Below are 24,191 nucleotides of genomic sequence, written 5' to 3' on the forward strand. Positions count from 1 at the left end.
TTTCCCCTCACCCTTCCCGACCTCTGTTAACCACTTTTCTATTCTCTACTTTTACAAATCAGTTTTTTAGTTCCCACGTATAAGTGAGAACATGTGGTATTTGTTTTTATGGGCCTGACTTATTTCACTTAACAAAATGTCCAACCATGTTGCTGCAAATAACAAGACTGCATTCTTTTTATGGCTGAATGTGGTCCACTGTGTATATATGCCACTTTTCTTTATCCATTCATATATCAATAGACACTTAAGTTGATTCTGTGTCTTGGTTATTGTGAAGAGAACTGCAATAGCCATATGAACACAGAAGTCTCTTCAATATGCTGATTTTATTTCTTTTGTATATACACTCTATAGTGGGACTAGTGGATCATATAAAAGTTCTATTTCTAGTTTTTTGAGAATCCTCTATACCATTTTTCATTATTTTGATTTTTTTAAACTTTTTTTTCAGTATTAAGAGTTGAACTGAGGGCCTCATGCTTCTTGGCAGGCACTGTCATACTTAAGCCACACCTCCAAGCCTATTTTGATTTTTTTTTTTAAGAATCAAACTTCTAACAGATAAACAGTAAAATCCTTCGTCCTTTACTGAATTCTATCCAACTGATAACTTGAGGTCATCAGAATAGAAAACACACAACTGCATGATTATGACCATAACCTGTCTCCCCTTCTATGAAAAGGGCACATTAAGACATTCTAGGTTGCCTTTACAAAGTTGTACTATATGTCACACATGGAGGGGTTGTTTTTGGTTTTTCTTTTTTTTTTCTAGAACAAAGATGCTAAAATTTTAGTGGGGCACCAGAAATGTTTTCTAATTTTTCTACTTTTTCTGAACCATATTTTCTTAAATTATATATAACTGGGCATAACCATAGTTCTATGGAAGTGAAGTCACGAGTTTAACCTTACGTTTAAATATCTTCTCTTTCTAAGGATAGACTATTATAGTAAGTAAAGAGCAAGGCTACCTCTGAAACCTGAAATTATTTGTGAGAAAAAAATTGCTACAAGAGCTTTAAGATAATGAGATGAAGACATTTAGTGTCTTTATAAGCGTAAGAAACTAACAACAAAGCTTATCATTGTTCTGCTTTATTTAAATAATTTTTTTCTTTACTAATCAACAACAAATATTACTATGTATTCTCACTTAACCACCACCAAAAAGAAATTTAAACTGAAGAACAGTTAGACCCATGTGGAGTTGTCTACTGTTTTCCAAGAAGGAAATGATTTTACCTTTTCTTCTTTGAGTCCATCGGTCAGTGGGAACACTCCATCACCAAACCACTCTCTCTTTGCAAAAGGTATATTAAGACCTAAATGGGAAAACACAAAGTAAGCACAAAGATCAGTGAAAGAATGCATTCCTATTTTATCCCCCAGATTAAGAAAAGAAAGAAAGAAAAAGGCAGGCCTCTAACAAATGTATATTCATCGGACTACAAATACACAGAGAAAGTATTTAAAGTATTTCACATTCTACCCACCAAAGCCAAATATCTAGACTGAGCCTGCCCACTGAGCTTATAAAAATGCCAGTTGACCATCAAGGGTAATGTCAAAGAAGAAAAAGCTACCTTTCAATTTAGCTGTACTGTTCCAGGCAATGGATTTTTTTGCTTCTTTTTAATTATAAAGAAGGTGGCTCAATCTGCAAAGCACAAAAATTACATACATAGTAAGGTTACTTTTAACATGCTTTTAAAGTACATGAAGACTTTTATATCAATTAAGAAAAACTTTCTAAAATCTCAGTAATGGACCAGATTCAAGTAATTTCGATTTACATTTTTTAGTAATGCACAAAAGTTACATCATTAAAATAGAAAGTTTTCCACTTATTAGAACTTCTTAGTAGTATCTTCCCTCAAATCAACTTCAATTCAAAGCTAATATGCTTTATAATCCAAAGGGTTAAAGTCTGAATCTTAAATTAGCTGTTTTAAAATCTACCATTCAAAAGCCAGACATGGAGAGAACAGAGTAAGGTGAAACATGTGTAATCTCAGCACTCCGGAGGCAGAGGTAGGAGGATTGAGATATCAAGGCTGGCCTGAGCTATACCCTGCCTCAAAAAAGGGGTGGGTGGGGGGCTAGAGGAGTGGCTCAAGTGGGAGAGTGCATGCTTAGCAAGCATGAAGCCCTGAGTTCAAACTCCACTACTGCCAAAAAAAACCCACCATTCAATGGAATATCATGATTTACCATTTAGAAACTCATTCTTAATAAAAAAAAATCTTAAAAAGAAGTGCTAAATTCAGTTTAAGTCAGAAATTTGTAGCTTTAAGGGCACCAAAACTCATAAAAATATGGACCATAAAAATACTGGGGCCAAATTTGTGATTTTTCACAAATGACATGGTCAGTGTGCTCTAAAAACAGCCCATCCCAGCAGGAGTGATCTAGGATCCACCTGGTTACTCCAGGTTGCCTGTGAATTCCTTCTGCTTCCCATCTGTATATCTGGAGGAAATTACTTTCTACCTAATGCTTATTTTAGAGAGATTTGGAATCATTCAGGGTTGAATGAAGAATACCAGGCAAACAAAAGATAAATCTGAATAAATTTAATGCTATTTAATAAACAGCATCACTGAGTGCTACTATGCTTTATGCATGATAGTAATTAGCTCTAAAAAATGTGCATTTTGTGGTGTACAGTGAAAATCTGAAGTCAGATCTATTCTGTGCTTATCTGTCAGTGATCAAGGAGTTGTTGTAACCTTGATGGAATTTCAACAATATCCAGCGGAAGCCAGAGAATTCCTTTGGGAGGACACGGAAGTACAACCTTATTTCTCACAATGGGTTTACCATAAGTAAACTGAATTTTGCCCTCCTGCCTGACAATCAAAAATGTTCAAAGCCAAGCATGGTGGTGGTGCACAGCCAGCCCTCCTGAGGCTAAGGCGAGGAATTGAGAGTTCAAGGCCAGCCTTGGGCTACTATCACCAATTGAGAGAGAGAGAGAGAGAGAGAGAGAGAGAGAGAGAGAGAGAGAGATTCTTTTGGTAAAGTAAATAAAGCCATTAATATTCTTTTAGTGTCAGATTTTTGAAGAGTTTTATTAAAGTTGATTATAACTTACTCTATATTTATCACTACACTCACTTTTTTAAAACCCAAATCAAATTAAAAGTTTATAAACTACTTTGCACTTTTCTTGTTTTTACTTGTCATATACAGTAGGCAGAAACATGGTGCCCATAGATGTCCAGGTCCTAACTGTGAATGTTAGGTTACATGGTATAAATCAGCTGACCTGAAGAAAGGGAAGATGACTCTGGTTGTCCAGGTGGACCCAAGGTACTCACAAGAGTTCATCAAAGTGGAAGAGGGTGGCAGAAAGAGATAGTGAAAGAGATATGATAAGGGAAGTTGGGTCAAAAAGATGCTATACTGCTATCTTTCGAAGTGGAGGAAGGCAGCCATAAGACAACAAATGTGGGTGGCATCTAGAAACTAGAAAAAAAAATAAGGAAAAGAATTCTCTCCCGAAGACTAAAGAAAAATACAGTCATGCTGATAACCTTGATTTTAGCCTAGAATGACCTGAATCAGATTTTTAACTTACAGAATTCTAAAATAATAAATCTGTATTATTTTTAGGCCAAAACGTTTGTAGCAATGTTACAGCAGCAATAGAAAACTAACGTACTATTTCATAGACATTTTTCTTTATCAATGTATTTATAGATTTGCTTTATTTTGTTTTGAAACAGGGTCTCCCAATACAGGGCCTGGAACTGGTGCTTCTCCTGCCTCAGCCTCCTAAATTTGGGATTAAAGGTGCATACTACCACGCTAAGCTTCATTTTGTTTTAGTGATGTTTAATATGTTTGACTTCTTCCAAGAAGACATGTCTGCCAAAAACTCAAATAGATCAATGAGAAAAAGAGAAATGACTGTTAAGAAAACATCACTAAAAAGGAATATTGCAGTTCAATGTGAGAAGTTTATGTTGTAAAGTTTTACTCTCAGCTATGTAAATAAGGGTGATAGTTACCAACTCCATTTAATCTAACATTCTTGAATTATGTATTCATACAGAAAAAGGAAAAAAATTCTAATATCCTTAAGGTTGCCACTCCATAAAATCTGTAATTCTTGTCTCAACCATTCAAATAGCATTTAAACTTTCTTACATTCTTTCATTACTTTATATTTTAAATTTGTATCAAATTGCCTAATCATGGGGTTCTCTCTGAGGATATTTCTCTACAGTGGAACTTGAAGGTCTTTGCTCTACTCCTTTGAGGGCAGGATTCCTGCACTCTGTTGCTTTTCTTCTGTTAATAGAACTTTTTCCACAGTCCTGTATTATATTAATTACCTCTGATAAAGAAGCTGTGTGATGTATAAACACCATTTACCTTGGAGTTAGAAAATGGGGAGAAGAGGAGGTCCTCTTGCCTTCGTGACCTTTCTACAGATCACTGGAATCTCCATAATATGAGCAAAATAAGACTCTTAGTGTTCCTTCCAGTTATTAATTTCTATAAGCTAAAGAAGAAACCTAGATTCACTTTAAAGTATACCATTCTACATTTTAAATTATCTCCTTCATAGTGAAATGTAATTAAACTCTCAGATGACCCTTTAAAACTAAAAGCAAACCTTTGTGGCATCAGTTTTAGATTCCACTTGATACATACCCTCTTGCTACATTTAACATAGAAATGAGCTGTCTTGTATATGTTGAAGATATCACTTTTAACACCATGATCTGCGAGTGCCCTAAAAAGAATCTGGACTAGATGTACTACTTATTACTAGAAAGAAGAGGTACAAACTATCAACAGTTTTACAATACCTTAACCAGAAATCCAAACTCCAAAAAGCTTTGAAAACTAAGTTATATCATAACACTTTTTTTTTTTTTTGGCAGAACTAGGGATTGAACTTGGGCTTTCCACTTGCTAGTCAAGTACTCTACCATTAGAGCCACACACCCCAGTCCTCATAATTTTTTGATGGCAAAATCCAATTTGACCTAGTGCAGATATTCACGTATCTTGTTACAGAAAAATTAATACGCTTATGGGGTGGTACTACATATCCCACAGGAGGTATTATATAACACATGGTTTATTCACCTTGTTCTAATGAGAAAAAAATCTAAATTCCAAAACAAAGCTTCTCCCAAGGATATTAAATAAGGGACTCAGAACTTGTATTCTAAAACAAAAACAACTACTACCATTTTTAGCACAAGTTTCCCAACTTTTAACTATTTTTATATTTCATTCAGTTTCTTTTATGTTGTTTTTTGAAGGCAGAGTATATGGGGTTTCACTATGTTGCCCAGGCTATCCTTAAACTCCTGGACTCATCCTTGAACCCAGGGCTCTGCCTCCTGAGTAACTGAGACTACAGGTGCGTATTACCCAGGCTCTTTACATTTTTTAACAGACTTCATGTTGAACCATACACCAGGAAGTTGCATTGCTTACATGACACTCTACAGATGTTTTATTTATTTTAATGGCAATGATTTACATTTTCTTCCAAAATTTTAAGCCAATTTTATAATGAACATACTTGCATATAACACTGCATTTATTTTGCAAGAAATATCCTGTCTGCGAATACTTGGCTCATCATTTCAATGGAGGAAGGAGGCCTGGGCTCTTTCATTTCACACAAGGCTGCCAATTTGGTGGAGAAGAAAGAGAGAATAAGTGACAGAAGTGCTTTAGGGACACTGCAACTAGGACTTGGTGACAAGACATGGTTGGGGATAAAGGAAGAGGTATCAAGAATGGGTTCAAATTTATTCACAATAGCCAAGTTACAGAAACAGCCAAGATACCCCACTACTGACGAATGGATTAAGAAAATGTGGTATTTATACACAATGGAATTTTACACAGCCATGAAGAAGAATGAAGTCTTATCATTCGCAAGTAAATGGATGGAACTGGAGAACATCATCCTGAGCGAGGTTAGCCAGGCCCAGAAGACCAAAAATAGTATGTTCTCCCTCATATGCGGACTTTAGATCAAGGGCAAACACAACAATGGAATAGGACTTTGATCACATGATAAGGCAAGTGCACATAAGGGAGGTATGAGGATAGGTAGGTAACCCAAAAAAACAAGATAGCGTTTGATGTCCTCAATGTAAAGGAACTAATGCAGAAACTTTAAAGAAACAGAGGCCAATAGGAGAAGGGGACTAGGAACTAGAGAAAAGGTTAGTTCAAGAAGATTCAATTTAGAATTTAACACATATATACATGGAAGCAATGCTAGGAATCTCCCTGTACAGCTATCCTCACCTCAATAAGCAAAAACCCTTGGTCCTCCTTATTAATGTTTATACTCTCTGTTCAACAAAATTAGAGATAAGGGCAAAACAGTTTCTGCTTGGAAGCAAGGGGGTGGGAGGGGAAAGGAAGAGGTGATGGGGAGAGGGAGGGGGGCAGGGGTAAGGGGGGAGTAATGACCAAAATATTATATGCACATATGAATAAAATAAATTTAAAAAAAGAAGAAGAATGGGCTCAAGCAGGACATGGTGGCGCATACCTGTAAACCTAGCACTTAGGAGACTGAGTTCAAAGCAACTCTGGGCTACCAAAAGTATATATCAAATGAGTAACTGAATAAACAAACATAGAATTCAAAAGAAAGGGCTCAGCTATTTATTGAAACTTGGAAAGGCATATGATAGGTAGGATTGGGGAGGGGGCTCAAGTGATAGAGTGCTTGCCTGCCAAGTATGAAGTCCTGAGTTCAAACCCCAGTACCCTCTCCCAAAAAAGACAAAATGGACACTATTTTAAATCAGTACAATGGGCAATGCCATCAGAGTGTGTGTGAAGAGAAAGGAAAGGCACAGGATCAAGCCAAAAGCAGCTCCTACACATAGCAGCTAGATAGGATGAGGGCCAAGCAAAGATGACTGAGGTGAGAAGTGGCCTGAGAGGAAAAAGAAAATGATATGTTATGGGAACATGAAAGCAAAGCAGAAAGCATTTTAAGGAGGAGGCCAATTAGGTCAACACAGAAGAGGTCTTGTAAAATGAGAACTAAAGAGCATCCACTTTGCCAACATGGGTATCACTGCTGTGCTTGGCCAGTTTCAGTGGTTTGTTTGCAGAAGGAAAATCAGATTGAAGCAAACTGAACATAAATAGGAAGTGAGGATATCAAAATAAACTAGAGATGATTCTTTTGAAAAAATGTATTGAAATGGCAAAGAAACTGAGCAGTACCTGGAGAGGACCATGAAAATCAAGGGTCTTGTTTCCTGTTGTTTAAGGTTGGGAAGATGAGACAGCTGAACATGTTTGCATGCCAACAACCATGATCCTAAATGCAAGGAAAATGAGGACAGAGAACAGAACCAAAGTACCAGACAAAATGAAAGAAGACGGCATCCAGAACATATGTGGAAGTATTCATCTTTCACAAGAGGAAGGGTCTATATTTTTTAAAAGAATGGAGGGACTAGGGATGTAAGTCAGTGGCAGAGTCCTTCTCTAGAGTCATGAGATATACTCGTTTTGGAAGCACAAATACTAAAATTAGTCATGAGGCCATGGGCTCTATCCCCAGCACTGGAAATAAATAAATAAAAGAAGAAGTAGACAACAAGTACAGATACAGGCAGGATTACAACTTTTGTGGTGGGAATGTAAGAGCCCAAATGATGGTACCTGGAAATGACTAGGACTTCACAAAATGCATATTGTGTATCATACTCTAACCTCACTCCTGGCTCCATTCTTTCTGTTTCTTTATTTTACCTTCCCATATTTATACATTTTTGTAAGCTGACTTAAATTCTTTTGGGAACAAGGAAGGATAAAAATTTTTAAAGTAGTATAGAAATGAAAATTATTTCAAATGCAAAAAGAAAATTAAATCATAAATGATCCTATGTATTCACTCTAGTATAAAGTGCTATTTTCTTAATAATTTGGTGACAATTAAATTTGTGATCTTAGGTATAATTTTCAAATGTTAAAATTTCAACAACTAAACTGCATGTATTTTTTTCATCTATTATGGTCCATGTATTATACTAGCCTAAAATTTCCATGGAAGCAGGGTGACAAATATTTTATTCTCTTAAAATATCCCAGCTGCTTAGCATAGTCCTGATATATAACAGACACTCTCAATAAATATCTGTACATAGACTAAGCATATGTATAAACAATTGAGTATTTGCACTCAAGGAGTTTCCAAACCCAGAGAATTAGCTCAGGATTACAATCCCAGCTACTTGGGAGGTGGATATGGGAAAGATTGTGGTTCAAGTCCAGCCCAGGTAAAAAGTTAGTAAGACCCCATCTCAACAAATAAACCAGGTGTGGTGGTATGTGCCTGTGCTCTCTGCTAGGAGGGAAGCTAGGTAGAAGGATCTCCTCTGAGGCTTGGACTCAAGGCAAAAATGTGAGACCCTATCCATAAAAATAACTAAAGGCAAAAAGGGCTGGGGGCATGGCTCAACTGGAAGAGAACCTGCCTAGCAAGCGTGAAGCCCTGAGTTCAAACCCCAATATCACCACAAAAACAAAAGTTTCTATACAACAACAACCCCCCTTATCCATAGGGCATAAGTTCCAGGGCTCTCAGTAGATACCTGTAATGGTACTGAACCCTATATCATGTTATGACTTTTCCTTTACGTCTGCAGCATTACCAAGTCATACCAGAGTTAATCTGTCCTTCCATGTTTTATGTCCTGGTGCCTCCTTTGCATCACCACGCTTGCACTCTGGGGCCAAAATTAAGTAAAATTAGGACAACGTGAACACAACCGCTGAGACCTCTTGACAATCAATCTGATAACCAAAACATAACCTAACAAAGATGGCAACTTAAGCCACTAATGTACAGCATGGATACATGGACAAAAGGATGGTTCATCTCTCTAGCAGGATGCAATGGGATGTTGTGAAATTTCAGCATGCTACTCATAAGAGTGCAATTTTAAAACATGTAAATGGTTTATTTCTGGAATTTTCCTCTTAATGTTTCTGCATTGTGGTTGATCTTGGGTAACTAAAACTGCAGAAAGCAAAACTGTATATAAGGGACCATTTTAGTATGTTGTGTATGATGGCTCTCTACAAAGTACCCTCAAGGCATAAGAAAGTTAACTCACACTGAAGTCTTTTACTTTTTTGGGGGGTTGAGGGGGGCACTGGGGTTGGAACTCAGGGCTTCATGCTTGCTAGGCAGGTACTCTTACCACTTTAGCCACTCCTATGTCCTTTTCTTGTGATGGGTTTTTTTCAAGTTAGGGTCTTGAGATGGGAAACTATTTGCCCTTGCCTGGGGCTGGCTTCAAACCTTGATCCTCCTGATCTCTGCCTCCTGAATAGCTAGGCATGAGTCACCAGGGCTCAGCTGAACTCTCTTATTCTCATTCTCTTACCTCACTTATTGGTTTAAAATAGGTATTTTGAGCCGGGCACTGGTGGCTCATGCCTATAATCCTAGCTACTCATGAAGCAGAGATCAGAAGGATTGTGGTTCAAAGCAAGCCCCAGAAAACAGTTGGTGAGACCCTATCTTGACAAAAAATGGGCTGGTGGAATGGGACAAGGTGTAGGCCCTGAGTTCAAGCCCCAGTACAACACACACACACACACACACACACACACACACGCACACACAATTAAAATAGGTATTTTGGACTGGAGACATGGCTCAGTGGTAGAGTATTTGCCTTGCATGTGCAAGCCAGCATTATTAAAAAAAAGGGAGGGGGAATATTTTGACTAAAATAGTAAATTAATAGACATTAAGATAGGAAGGCAATAAAATAGGGGAGCAAATTGTATCATATGCCTTGAAAAAATGTGGACATAGAATAATGACTTGAACATAAAATTGCCAGATTTCATGTAACCATTAGCATTTTCTTTTTAAAGTTTGAATTGGTTATATTTTATTACAATGTAACTGAGAAATTATACTCTGAATTCTGTAAATAACAATTTAAGAGAATCTGACATTTTACACAGGGTAAAAGCTTAATAAATATTTGCCTCTAGAAGACTGGTCAATATGTTTATACATAGATTAAGGCAAGCTTAGTCTGGAACACCTGATTTACAAATAACCTATATAACAACAGCCACTACTTCCTAGGTATCTTGCCACTGATACTTCACCAAGCACTACAGAAGGCTGGGAAAACTCACCTTGCAAGGGAGCCTTGACAAATCAATCACCAAGGTCAAGGCTCTTCAAATTCCAGTCTCTCATACTTAATTGTTGCACAGAAAGCATTGCCAGATACTACTATGGGAGTTGACCAGCCTTTAAATCTTGACCCTGACCAGGGGAAGTCAGTAAGTAACTGAATAAATTTAGTAGCCTGACCTAGAAAACTACTTATTATTTATAATGTCACTAACAGGATAATGTACTTACTAAGTCTTTGATTCATTAAAAACCCTGGAGGTCAGACACTATGACTTATTTCCTGGTACATTCTTGTACTAGAACTAACTCACTCCACACAAGCTGTCTACATTTAAGTGACTACTTGAATGGAAGACATAATCTTTGATTGTATGTTCTAAATTGTAGACTTTCAAATGCTATAAAATATTTCTAGTGCCTGTAATAAAAGTCAATATCAGATAGAATAGGAAAATGTCTTCTCATGATAGAATATTTTTAATTATTACTACTACAAGGAGATTTCATTGTGGTAATTCCATAGATGCGTACAGTGTACTCTGAACAAGTTCACTCCCTCTATTATATTCCCTTATCTCTCCCCCCCTTCTCAAATAGCACTTGGTGGGCTTCATTATGCTATCTTTATATATGTAACATAGTTCAATTTTCTTTACCCCAAGTATCCTCTCCTTCCCCCCTCCCAGACAGTCCCCCTTTAAACTCATATCCCGTTATTATGATTATGATTGTTATTTTAGGTCTAGATTCCACATATGAGCAAAAAACCCCTAATATTTGACTTTTTGAGCTTGGCTTATCTCATTTCACATGATGATCTGCAGTTCCATCCTCTTTTCTAAAAACAACATAATTTGATTATACACTACATTTTCTTTATCCTCTCGTTTGTTGATGGGCACCTAGGCTGATTCCACAGTCATAACAGAAACCCTTGTACATAATCTGCTAAAAGTGTTTCCTAACCATTATCTATGTCACTTCCTAAGTATTACACAACCTAAGGAAGAATAATCCCTTCCTTTTTCCTTAGTACAGAGACAGTTTTTGGTACAACCAGGTACATGAAGGCTTTCACTCTCTCTCAACTGAACCCAGGGGTCAAGCATGCTAGACAAGCAGTTTACCACACAGCTACATCCCCAACTCACCTCCCCTGCCTTTTTTGATACAGGGTCTTGCTCAGGCTGGCTTTAAGCTCGAGATCCTCTTGCCTCATCCTCTGAGTGCTGGGATTACAAACTCAGTTTCCAGCTCTTTTATTTTGAGACAGGGTCTCACTAAATTGCCCAGTCTGGCCTCCAACTTGCAAGCCTCCAGCCTCAGCTGCCTGAGTAGCTGGGATTACAAGTGTATGCCACCACATGCAGATTATAGTCCCTCTTTTTTTTGATGGCTTGATAATTTCAAGCTGAAACCTACTAAAACTATACTCTTCTGATTGTGGGAAGCCTCTAAAAGGGAAGAGTATGTAAACATGGTATAATAAATGCTCAAAAATACACATTTAGTTCATTTTTGTATCTACTACATATTTTATAATGCATTTTCCAAGATTACTAAAATTCTCATAAAGCATTCTGTAATACTGCCATGTAATAAGAGGCACAATTGTTGCAGTCCCTGGGAAGTTGAAGTCCAATTGCTAAAATTGTAACAGCCATCAGAGTAATATATTTAATAACTAATGTAAACAATCCAAACTTTAAAAACAAGTGTAATGACCACATGAAATCTATGGTAATTCTGTATCTGAGTCAGTCTATATTATGATTCAACTTGCTTCCCTAACTTGCATTCATGATCAGTGTATGCCTGCATTTCCTAAGAATCTCTTTCATTTTAATTCCCCTGCTGCTATTCAAGGAGATCATTCTTTACTTTCTTAAAGAAAGCATTTTTCCAGGAGGACCAAATCAAACTGCAAAGTAAAACTGACCAAAGAACTGATCTGTCTCCTCTCTGCAGAACAGCTTTACACAGTGTTACTACTCTGGCACATTCCTTTTTTATTGCAGAGAGAGAAAAGTTATTATGCCAGACTCTATTACTTTGAGGCTACAAAGTAAAAGAAAGAAAGCATATTGGAAAGAATCTTCATTACAAATTAAAAATTTTAAATGCTAGGTACACAAACCATCTTAGTTATACATAAAACTACAAAAATCACAAATCCATGTACTCATTACCCAGTTTTAAACAGATATTAACATATTTTCTTATTTGCTTCCGCTCTTTAAAAGAGAAAAAGTTATAGATAGGGTTGAAGGAGCTCCATTCTGTTATCCACTTTACTAAAAATATATCTCAGTAAAACTATAAGTAGGTTCTTATACTTTTATGTACTTTCATTAGATATGTATCAATAAACAATGTATGCTATTATATTGTTTTAAAACTGTACATAAACATATCTTATCGTATATATTCTTTGACAACTTGCTTTTTTCAAATATGTACTTGCAACGTATCCATGTTGATACCTATAGATGTAATTCATTCCTTTTTAGTAACAGGTAAGTAGTCAATTGCATGAATAAACCAGTTTATCCATTTTCCTACTAATGTACAGTTGGATTGATCTACTTTATTGCTATTTCAAGAGCTGCTATAACCACCCTTGTTACATGTTTGTTTGGAAAACTGCCTCAAGTTTAGATAAGAAATTGGCCCCACAAAAACTTAGGCCGTGTAAGAAAAGAACCCTGGAGTGAATGTTAGCCCCCCCAGAGGCCATCATTAGGTCTAGGTCTACACTACCATCTTCCTCATATAGAGACAAATGAACTGAAGACCTGTATAATGACTCAGAAGAAAAATATTTAAATAACATGATAATTAAGGAAGACATGAGTTGGTCAATTTGTGGGCTTAATGAGGCTAAAGCTAATCTCTCCGGGTATAATTCGCTGGCAGCAAAATGAACTTCTACCAAAAGGCCCCAGTCTTTTTCTCATAAGAGTTAAGAGAACTGGATATTTTCTTCAAATCTGAAAAAACTGTACGATAGCCAAAAAAAAAAAAAAAAGTATGCAATACCTCACTGACTTAAATATAACATCTACCCATGTGGATCAATAGTACATCTATATGCAGGCAAACATCGACTCATAAGCTACAGACAACACCATCATATATCCTGAGCAACAGGGGATACAGATAGGAAAATGGGTGCAATACTAAAAAGAACCAAGTCATAGTTTGTTGCTATTTTATTTATAGGTACCAAATACTTTCTCAAGGATTGACACCTTACAAAATCTATTACTTTGTTATTAAGGGTTAAAAGAAAAATAATTTGTTAAAAAAAAACCCTATCAAGAAAATCAACATCTCTTAATATAGATGGTATATGGTAGACTTAACTATGCAAAATTATAAAAAGAGATTTAGAAATCACTGAAAACCTCACAGCATTCCTCACAGTGACTGCATCAAAGCAGGCCTTCTTATACGATCTCAAAAATCACCACTCTACCTTCCTTCATAGTGTTTCAACTCTTATCTAGTCTCACATGAATACAAAATTATAGAAGTTTGTTGCAAGCCAGTGTTATTCTTTAAAAGGGACCCACAGTTACTGCTTTAAACACATGCTTTTCATAAAAAGGCAGATTAATGTACTCTTTCCACCTAATCACACAATAACTAAAATCAGGACTCTGGAGTTCTTAACACACCCTTTGCTTCTTAAACACTCAAATGTCCAAAATGTGACCAGTCATGGTGGTACATGCACTCTGAGTCCCAAGTATAATCAGCACTAAGGAGCTGAGGCAGGATAATCAAGACTAAGTCAGATGAAGATGCACCTCAGTGATAGATAGAGCGCTTGCCTAGCATTCACAAGGCCCTAGGTTTGTTTGATCCCCAGCACCACAAAAACAAAACAAAAGGAATCTTAACAACAACAACAATAAAAAATCCAGGCACCAGTAGCTCACGCCTATAATCTTAACTACTCAGCAGCCAGAGATCAGGAGGATCCTGGTTCTAAGCCAGCCTGGGCAATTAGTTCAAAAGACCCTAACTCAAAAATGTCCAACACAGAAGATAGTGGAGTTCCTCATATGGGAGAGAGCCCGCCCAGCAAGCATGAGGCCCCTGAGTTCAAACCCCAGTACCGCCAAGGAAAAAACAAAAGACAGAGAGAGAGAATATCAGCCCAGCCTGGGCTACATAGTGAGAGTGTCAAAAAAAAAAAAAAGCCCAAAGTGTTCTAAATGGCAGTCTAAATTCTGAAACCGAAATACTGCCTAAATTAATTTTCTGGATCATTATCACTTAAATTTGTAGCATTGTGAAACAGCCTTAATTTTTCTTTTTTTTTTTTGTGGTATTGGGGTTTGAACTCAGGACCTCATGCTTGCTATGCAGGCACCCTCCCACTTGAGCCACTCTGCCAGTCCTTTTTTGTGTTGGGTATTTTCGGGATATGGTCTCTCGGAACTATTTGCCTGGGCTGGCCTCAAACTGCAATCCTCCTGATCTCTGCCTTCAGAGTACCTGGTGAGCCATCAGTGCCTGATCAGCTTTGAATTTTTCTTGCTACAACTGTGAACCTTGAATCTGCCAATAGTAGTCATACTTTTTTTTTTTTAACACATCAAAATGCCCTTATGGAATACCAAAGTTTTTACAGACCAACCTGAAATCGTATTTTCTCTAAATATAAGTATCATAAAATTATCTGGAAAACTTTCCTTGATTTAAAAAAGTGAACTATAGTTATTCCACTAAAACATAAGTTAACTTTTCTATCATTTAGGGGAAAATTAGTTTAGCTCATTATGCAGTGGAAGAACAACCTACTATTATAAAAAGAGTTAACATGTACTGAGCCCAGCATGGTGGTACACACCTATGATCTCAGCACTCCAGAAAGCTGAGACAGGAGGATTGTGAGTTGTAAGCCAGCCTAGGCTACATAATGAGATTCAGGCCAGCTTGGGCTATATATAGTGACATCTTGTCTCAATAAATAAATTAATTAAATAAAAGTTAAAGAAAGTTAATATGCACTGAATATTTACCAGGATCCAGGCATTGTAATAAATATGATATGTGAACCATTACAACATGTAAAGGTACTAATATGAGGAAAGTATTCTATCCCCAATTTACAGATCAAGAAACTGAGGCAAAGAGGTTCATTAATTCGCACAAAGATGGAAGTGGATGTAACTCTGGGTATGTCCAGACCCAAAACCTAGAATCTTAACCACTATGCTTTTATTATTAAAGTTAAAATATTGCAATTTATTGCAAAAGCAAATTTTTCACTGCTATAAACTAAGTATTCATTAACTCAAAAATCAAGTGGTGATCCCAACTCATAAGCATATAATAGAAAAAAATTACTTTTGCTTAAGTTTTTATGCTCAGAATAAACATACATCAGGCACTCTCATTCCTTATAGTTGTTCAAAGAACACTGACAGCCGCCCACAAAAAAAAAAGAGCAACAGATCTACCTTTGGGGACAGGAGTTACTTTCTTCTCCAACCTAAATCAGAAAGAAAATGCTGCTCTTGGATACGCCACTTCACCCGGTGTGATTGTCCTCTTCTCTCATCACAGAGTCCTAAGCAGCTGGCTTCCATAGCCTGCGATTGCTGGTCCCCAAAGGAGCCCTACTAGCCAGCCAAACGGGACCAACGCCGGCGGGAGGACCACTTTTTCACCATGGCCCCTACGTTCCTGTCCTGTCTTCAAGACGCCTCTCAGCTTATCCTCGATGGATCAATCACTGGACACACTAAAGGACTTGGCTAAAGTACTAATTACTAACATCAAAGTCACTTTCTGTTTCCTCAATCGTCTTCTCAAGCCACCAAAACTCTGTCCACGCTTCACCGCGATGTGCACCCTGGCCAAACCCGCCTCGGACACTCACCCAGGATCCTGGTCGCGGACCCCGCTTTATTTGCCTGGCACCCGGTAAATTCTCGTGAATGAATTGTGGAAAGCGGCGTGGGTGGAGGCGGGAAGAGGGGGGCAGGTAGCATTTCAAGCTGCGACCCCTGCAGGGACGCCAGGACTGAGGAGGGTGGCACCGAGGCGAGTGGGAGAACTGGGGCCCGGGCCGGAGTCAGGGGATCGCGTCCGGGGCTCCACCACAGGCAGCGCTGTCGGCGGGACACGGGGCTGGGAAGACACGGCGCTGTCCCCGCAGGCCACCGCAACGCGCTCCCGGGCCTCGGCCTGAGCCTCCGCCTCGCCCCCGGACCCCAACCTCCCGCGCTCACGAGGTCCCGGCCGGTCACCCCTCAGAAGCCCAGGGCGGCCAGGGGACCCGCGCTAACTCACCTGACGCCCCGCGGACAGCACGGCGCTCAGCCTCCTGCGCGAGCCCGACAGCCTCTCGGATTCGCGAGATCAGCTGATTCGCGGGGGGCGGGGCCTCCGGCGGGGGCGGGGCGAAGGGGCGGGGGGAGATTGCACCGAAGTAGGCGGGATTAGAGTGGGAGACTATTGACGGCGTCCGGTAGGGATCAAAATTACTCGGACTGCGTTAGGCACTGAAGGCGGCATTCTCATCTTAAGGGCATTGCTCCTCGCTGAGCCTAGGCGCGACCACTAGTCCTAGGACGCGCTTTAGTGGTGACGTGAGTCCTCCAGCCTACGGATCCGTAGGTTTCCATAGCGACGGGCGGCCGTGACGGTGTGGGGTGATCCTGTAGTCATTTTATTACCACTTCAAATTGGAAGAGATGGAAGTATAAAAGTAAAAACCCTGAAATACCTTCAAACTACCTTTTTAGATGGTACTGTAACCGTGATCGCTTCCGCCCTCCTTTCGAATGACGTCATCGCCTCGCGGCGCTCCTGTGTCCCGGTGCCTTCACTTGTTGGTCTAGATTTAAATCATTCGGAGGTTGTTTTCTGCTCCGAGGTCACCCCAACCAAAATTATCGAGTAAGATAGGAAGAAATAAATTATCCTCCCGTATGATACCCGCAGGGCTCCCCAGGATACAGTCTGAGTAAAATTCGTTTGCTTACCCCACACAAGTCTCAGCCTCAGCCCCATCCCCACCCCGCCTGCACCCCCAAGTCCTCCCTTCTTGGCACACAGTGAGTACGAACTCTGCTTCTAGGCAGTGTGCATGGCTGGACCTGCAAGCCTATATTTAAACGTGGATGACAGATGTGTGGTCAGGGTCTATCTCCTTCACGGCCTCAACTCAGCTGCCTTCCCAGTGCTCCGCCCAGCTAGAAAACTGTTATTCTGCGACAACCAACCTCATTCACTCCTGCACTAGTGCAGAAAATCGCACAACCCTGAGAATGGCCCCACTCGGGACGTCCACGCAGCCAGCCAATATTGCCGAGCCCAAAACAGTCATCTGTACACATGCTACTCAGACTACCGCCTGCCGGCCTCCCTGCTATTCCCAGCCCTCCACTCTCCCAACTTCATTATTTCTATCCTCCTACCCACTTGGGAAAAAATGAGAAACTTCGTCTCCTACATCTCCAAGTGACGTGAGAGTTGAATTTCCTTAATTTCTAGCAACCACTAATACAATCTACCTGCAACCCGAGCCCTCTCCATCTCCTAAGAAGCAGTTTTGCTGTGCAACCTAATTTTCTACTTCCACTTTTTTTTTTTTTCAGTACTGGGGTTTGAGCTCAGGGCCTCAGGCTTGCTAGGCAGGCACTCTACCACTTGAGCCACTCCACCAGTTCTGTTTTGTGTTGAATATTTTCCAGATAGGGTCTTGAGAACTATTTGCCCAGACTGGCTTTAAACCATGATCTTTCTAATCTCTGCCTCCTGAGTGGCTAGGATTGCAGATGTGAACCACCAATGCCAACACTACTTCCACTTTCTGACCTCTGTCTTCCTCACCCCAATCTGCAATTCTCTACTTTTTCACGTCTACTGAAAGCAATAGTCATCTCCTAATTTTGGAATCTAATGATATGGTCCTACAATGGAACTATTCTGTCCGATTAAAGAAAGAGGATTACAGGCATGTTGGAGCATCCCTGTAATCCTAGATACTCAGGAGACAGAGGTAGGAAGATCACAGTTGGGGCCAGCCCAGGCAAAGTTAGGGAGACCCCACTGAGGCAGGCTAGAAGTAGGAAAAGTTTGGGGCTCATGTAGGTTGCCCAGGGACGACCCAGACCACACTCACTTGGCTGGGAACTGCCATGCCCCTCCCCATATTCATTATTGGGTGGGAACCTCCTGGGTCTGCTGTCCCCTTGGGTTAGTGGAGGTTTTAAAAGCATCTGGAAAAAAAAAACATACTCTGTCAGCAGACTCCACGTGTACTCCACCTGTACCCCACCATGCTCCCTCTGTATTTCCCTTACCCTAACTTTTAATAAACCCCATTAACACCCACAGAACGCAAGGACCAAGGTCTTCTGAAAACACTGTTTTTTTGCTGTGAACGTTTGGTGAGCCAGCCAGGAGACTAATGGTGAGCTCCCAGACCCTACACTTTATTTTTATTTATTTATTTATTTATTTTATTTTTATTATTCATATGTGCATACAATGCTTGGGTCATTTCTCCCCCCTGCCCCCACCCCCTCCCTTACCACCCACTCCGCCCCCTCCCTCTCCTTCCAACCCCCCCAGTACCCAGCAGAAACTACTTTGCCCTTATCTGTAATTTTGTTGGAGAGAGTATAAGCAATAATAGGAAGGAACAGGGTTTTTGCTGGTTGAGATAAGGATAGCTATACAGGGAGTTGACTCACATTAATTTCCTGTGCGTGTGTGTTACCTTCTAGGTTAATTCTTTTTCATCTAACCTTTTCTCTAGTTCCTGGTCCCCTTCTCCTATTGGCCTCAGTTGCTTTTCAGGTATCTGCTTTAGTTTCTCTGTGTTGAGGACAACAAATGCTAGCTAATTTTTTAGGTGTCTTATCTATCCTCACACCTCCCTTGTGTGCTCTCGCTTTTATCATGTGCTCAAAGTCCAATCCCCTTGTTGTGTTTGCCCTTGATCTAATGTCCACATATGAGGGAGAACATAGTATTTTTGGTCTTTTGGGCCAGGCTAACCTCACTCTGAATGATGTTCTCCAATTCCATCCATTTACCAGCGAATGATAACATTTCGTTCTTCTTCATGGCTGCATAAAATTCCATTGTGTATAAATACCACATTTTCTTAATCCATTCATCAGTAGCGGGGCATCTTGGCTGTTTCCATAACTTGGCTATTGTGAATAGTGCTGCAATAAACATGGGTGTGCAGGTGCCTCTGGAGTAACCTGTGTCACAGTCTTTTGGGTATATCCCCAAGAGTGGTATTGCTGGATCAAATGGTAGATCAATGTTTAGCTTTTTAAGTAGCCTCCAATTTTTTTCTAGAGTGGTTGTACTAGTTTACATTCCCACCAGCAGTGTAAGAGGGTTCCTTTTTCCCCTCATCCTCGCCAACACCTGTTGGTGGTGGTGTTGCTAATGATGGCTATTCTAACAGGGGTGAGGTGGAATCTCAGTGTGGTTTTAATTTGCATTTCCTTTATTGCTAGAGATGGTGAGCATTTTTTCATGTGTTTTTTGGCCATTTGAATTTGTTCTTTTGAGAAAGTTCTGTTTAATTCACTTGCCCATTTCTTTATTGGTTCATTAATTTTGGGAGTATTTAGTTTTTTAAGTTCCCTATATATTCTGGTTATCAGTCCTTTGTCTGATGTGTAGCTGGCAAATATTTTCTTCCACTCTGTGGGTGTTCTCTTCAGTTTAGAGACCATTTCTTTTGTTGAGCAGAAGCTTTTTAGTTTTTGCAGTCCCATTTATCTATGCTATCTCTTAGTTGCTGTGCTGCTGGGGTTCCATTGAGAAAGTTCTTGCCTATACCTATTAATTCCAGAGTATTTCCTACTCTTTCCTGTACCAACTTTAGAGTTTGTCAGACCCTACACTTTGAAGGGTCACTGTCATTGTTTTCACTATTTTCCCTCTGCACTGCCAAGGGAATATGGCTAAGTTCTGTCCTCAGGGAAAGTAGCTGGGAAATTCTGGGTTGCAACACGAAAGGACTGAGAGTGTGGCTCTTAAGGCACTTGCCTTGCAAGCTCAAGGCCCAGCGTCCATCCTCAGTGCTGCAAAGGACAATGAAGCTGAAAGAAAGAGGGTGATCCGTGTGTACCGACCTGGAAGTTATGCTGTTAAGAGCGGGAAAGCTTCATATTGAGCTGTGTGGGGGACTCTCAATTACCTATGCGTGTTACCTATGTGGCTTTACAGGAGAGAGGTAGGTAGTTTAGAGACACATGGCATATATTCTCATCCTTGTATCTGCATATATTAGCTCTGAAAGGATACATTTAAGAATGGCTGCCACTGGGGAGGAGAATTAGGAATGAGAGTGAGGAAAACTTTTTCTTCTGTGTCATTTTGTGCTCTTTGATTTAATCCTGATTTTTAAAGACTTACTTCTAAAACTTTTAAACATGAGGGGTGGGGGCAGGGGGAGAAATGACCCAAGCATGGTATGCACATATGAATAATAAAACAATAAAAAAAATTTTTTAAATAAATAAAAATAAATAAAACTTTTAAACATGAAAAATAAAACTTTTAAACATGAAAACGGATATAATGGCTGGGGATGCAGCTCAGTGGTAGGATGCTTGCCTGTCATACGCAAGGCCCTGGTTTCAAACCCCAGCACCAGAAAACAAAAGAAAAGAGAAGCCAGGCATGGTGGTGCACACCTATAATCCCCAGAACTCTGAGGGCTGAGAGAAGAGTATCAAAAATTCAAGGCTTGCTATTCTGGTCTACATAACAAGACGAGAGAGAGAGAGAGAACAAAACAAATACACTACCTGACTTCAAAATATACAATAAAGCTATAGCAATCAAAGCAGCGTGGTAGTGCTTCAAACTAGACACATAGACAATTGGAGCAGAATAAAGAGCCTGGCAATAAACCCAAGCATCTATAACCAACTGATTTTGATTTGATTCGGTTGGGTGGGAGTGTGATTGTTTTGTTTTTTGAGGCAAGGTGTCACTAAGTAGCCCATGTTGGCCTGGAGCCTTGAACTCCTGAGTGCCTAGCATAAACCAACTGACTTTTGACAGAAGTGCTAAGAACATGCACTGGGAAAAGGATAATCTCTTTAATAAATGGTGCTGGTAAAATTGGATAGCTACATGCAGAATGAAATCAGACTTCTACTTCTCACAATGTCTGAAAACCAACTCAAAATGGATGAAAGATTTAAGTGTAAGACCCAAAACCATGAAATTACTAGAAGAAAACAGGAGAAACACTTCCTGATGTTCAAATGAGCAAAGATATTTTGGATAAGACATCAAAAGCAAAAATTTAGATCTAAGTTACATCAAACTAAAAATTTTTTGCACAACAAAGAAAACCAATGGTGGGGGTCCTGTGGGGGAGAAATGATGGGGGAGATGTAAATAATGTACAACATAAGACTAATCGGAATTGTTACTACAAATCCGCCCCCTCCCCCCCATAATGAATATATCCTAATAAAAAATTTATTTAAAAAAAGCAATCAACAGAGTGGAGAATAATCTATAGCATGGGAAAAAACATTTGCAAAGTATCATCTGACAAAGGGTTGAGATCCAGAGTATATTAGGAACTCAAAAAACTCAATAACAAAAACACAAATAATCCAGTTTTAAAATGGATAATAGGGGGCTGGTGGAGTGACTCAAGTGGTAAAGCATCTGCCTAGCAAGCATGAGGCCCTGACCTGAGTTCAAGATCCAGTACTGCCAAAAAAAGAAAGTACAATAGGGCAGAGGGCATGGTTCAAATGGTTTGAAAACAAAAAATCCTGAACTCCAGTACTGTCACCCCCTTCCCCCCAAAAATAGGCCAACAGACCTAAGTAGATATACAAAGAGCCAACAGGTATGTAAAAAGAATACTCAACATCACTAATCATCAGGGAAATGCAAATCAGAACCACAATGAGATGTCATGGGGGTTGGGGAGCCACTGGTTAGTAAAAGAATTTATAGAGACAGAAAACAGGAAAAAGCAAAGTTTTTGGGTTTTTTTTTTTTGGTGGTACTGAGGTTTGACTTCAAGGCCTCACGCTTACTAGGCAGGTACTCTACCATTTGATCCACCAGCCCTGAAAAAGATTTATTAGAATGCCATTAAAGGAGGAGATGATGGTGAATCACTGCACAAAGGGGCATAGGGCACTGAGGCAGGGTTTAGAGTAAATTTTATACGTCAGGCTAGGCCACTTTTGATTGGCGATCTCCAATTTTGCAGATCATGCTGATTGGTTGTCTCTTCCTGGGTTTATGGTTTGAATTTCTTGTGCAGGGATCTGGATCTCTATTTCATTTGAACCGCCTAGGAGGCTGGATCCACCCCCCCCACCCCCACCCCACACCCCCCAACCCCCACCCCACACCCCCACCCCCACACCCCACCCCACCCCCACCATCTGTTTCTTGGTATTCCTTTATCTCCCATATTTCCTTAAGATGGAGGCCTCCTCCACATCAGATACCAGCTCATCTTATTTAGAATGACCATTATTGGACTGGTGGAGTGGCTCAAGTGGTAGAATGCCTGCCTAACAAGCAGTAAGCTAAGTTCAAACTCCAGAATGGCACACACACAAAAAAAAAAGTACCATGACTTATGCTTTGTAGTGTGGAGTATGTCTCCAGAGGTAACATCCATCAGTCCCTCTCCATGCATACAAATGCCATTCTTAACATCAAGAAAGAGAGACTTATCCTTCTCTCTCTGAATATGGGTTACCCTCATGATTTTTTTTTTTAACTGATAGATTATGACAGAAATTAAGTTCTGGAACTTGTGAATCAAGACTTTAATTGCCGATGGAAATATAAAATGTTACACTTTGGAAGATGGTATGTCAATTTCTTATATAGTTAAGTATATGCTTTTAAACCAGGTATCAGTGGCTCACGCCTGTAATCCTAGCAACTCAGGAAGCAGAGATCATGAGGATCGTGGTTCAAAGCCAGCCTGGGCAAATAGTGCAAGAGACCCTATCTCAAAAAAACCCATGACAGAAAAGGGTTGGTGGAGTAGCTCAAGGTGCAGGCCTTGAGTTCAAAACCCAGTACCAAAAAATTTTAAAAAGACTTGAGGCAATATGGTAGCTTCCATATCCCTCTCTTAGAAACCAGCTGCTATGTCCTAAAGAATCTTCAGCTATACTCCAGATTGATAAGGAACAATGTGAACAGGCCACCTGGAGGAGCCCTGAGGTGCCAGACATGTGAGTGCAGCTTTCTGAGACCTTCCAGGCCAACCTAGTCACCAGTCAAATGCAGTTGAGTGACATCAGCCAATGCAAAATGGGGCAGAAAAACAGCCTCAACAAGTCCAGTCTGAATTCCTGACCCAGTTTCTGAGACATAATAAGTTGTCGCTTTAAGCGACAAGTTTGGTATGGTTGACTACACAGTAATGACTGAAACAAGCTGGAAGAATGTGAGATAATAAATAAAGTAGGCTATGGGCTGGGTGCCGGTGATTCACACCTGTAATCCTAGCTACTCAGGAGGCAGAGATCAGGAGGATCACAGTTCAAAGCCAGCCTGGGCAAATAGTTCACGAGACCCTATCTTGAAAAACCCTTCACGGAAAAGGGCTGGTGAAGTGGCTCAAGGTGAAGGTCCTGAGTTCAAGCCCCAGTACCTCAAAAATAAATAACTAAATAATAAAGTAGGCATGACCAGGGCTATAAAAGAGGCAAAGTGGGGGAGTAACTGAAATCGCATGCTGGAGCCAGAGAACCTACAGTCAAATTTCAGCTCCAGCACTTGGCTTCATGACCTTGATGCAAATTATTTAAACTCTGTATGCTTTGGTTTCCTCATCCTTAAAACAGAGATAGTCACATGACCTACTTGAGAGATGACGTGAGGACTAACTGATGTGATATATGTGAAGCACTTAGAATGATACCTGGCACACAGCAAATGCTATATGTGGCCAGGTGTACAGTGCACACCTGTAATTCCAGTGCACCCTCTCTGTATATATATTGTT

General features: G+C 39.9%; 1 protein-coding gene across 10 annotated transcripts in view; it reads right to left on the reverse strand.

Annotated features, from left to right (window-relative positions):
* Als2 (alsin Rho guanine nucleotide exchange factor ALS2) overlaps positions 1-16,593 on the reverse strand; it is a 91,593-nt gene extending 75,000 nt beyond the window's left edge. For all 10 annotated transcript variants that reach the window (XR_012447330.1, XR_012447331.1, XR_012447332.1 and 7 more), the window contains exons 1-3: positions 16,493-16,593; positions 1,590-1,663; positions 1,249-1,328 (exon numbers count right to left, since the gene is read on the reverse strand). Coding sequence is in view for 5 of the 10 variants with exons in the window: in XM_074071424.1 (XP_073927525.1) it covers positions 1,249-1,268 (20 nt within the window). In the remaining 5 variants the exon portion in view is untranslated. The remainder of the gene's footprint in view (positions 1-1,248; positions 1,329-1,589; positions 1,664-16,492) is intronic.
* Between the last annotated feature and the right edge of the window lie 7,598 nt (positions 16,594-24,191).

Source organism: Castor canadensis, chromosome 4 (genome assembly GCF_047511655.1).
Source record: "Castor canadensis chromosome 4, mCasCan1.hap1v2, whole genome shotgun sequence".
Taxonomy (NCBI): domain Eukaryota; kingdom Metazoa; phylum Chordata; class Mammalia; order Rodentia; family Castoridae; genus Castor; species Castor canadensis.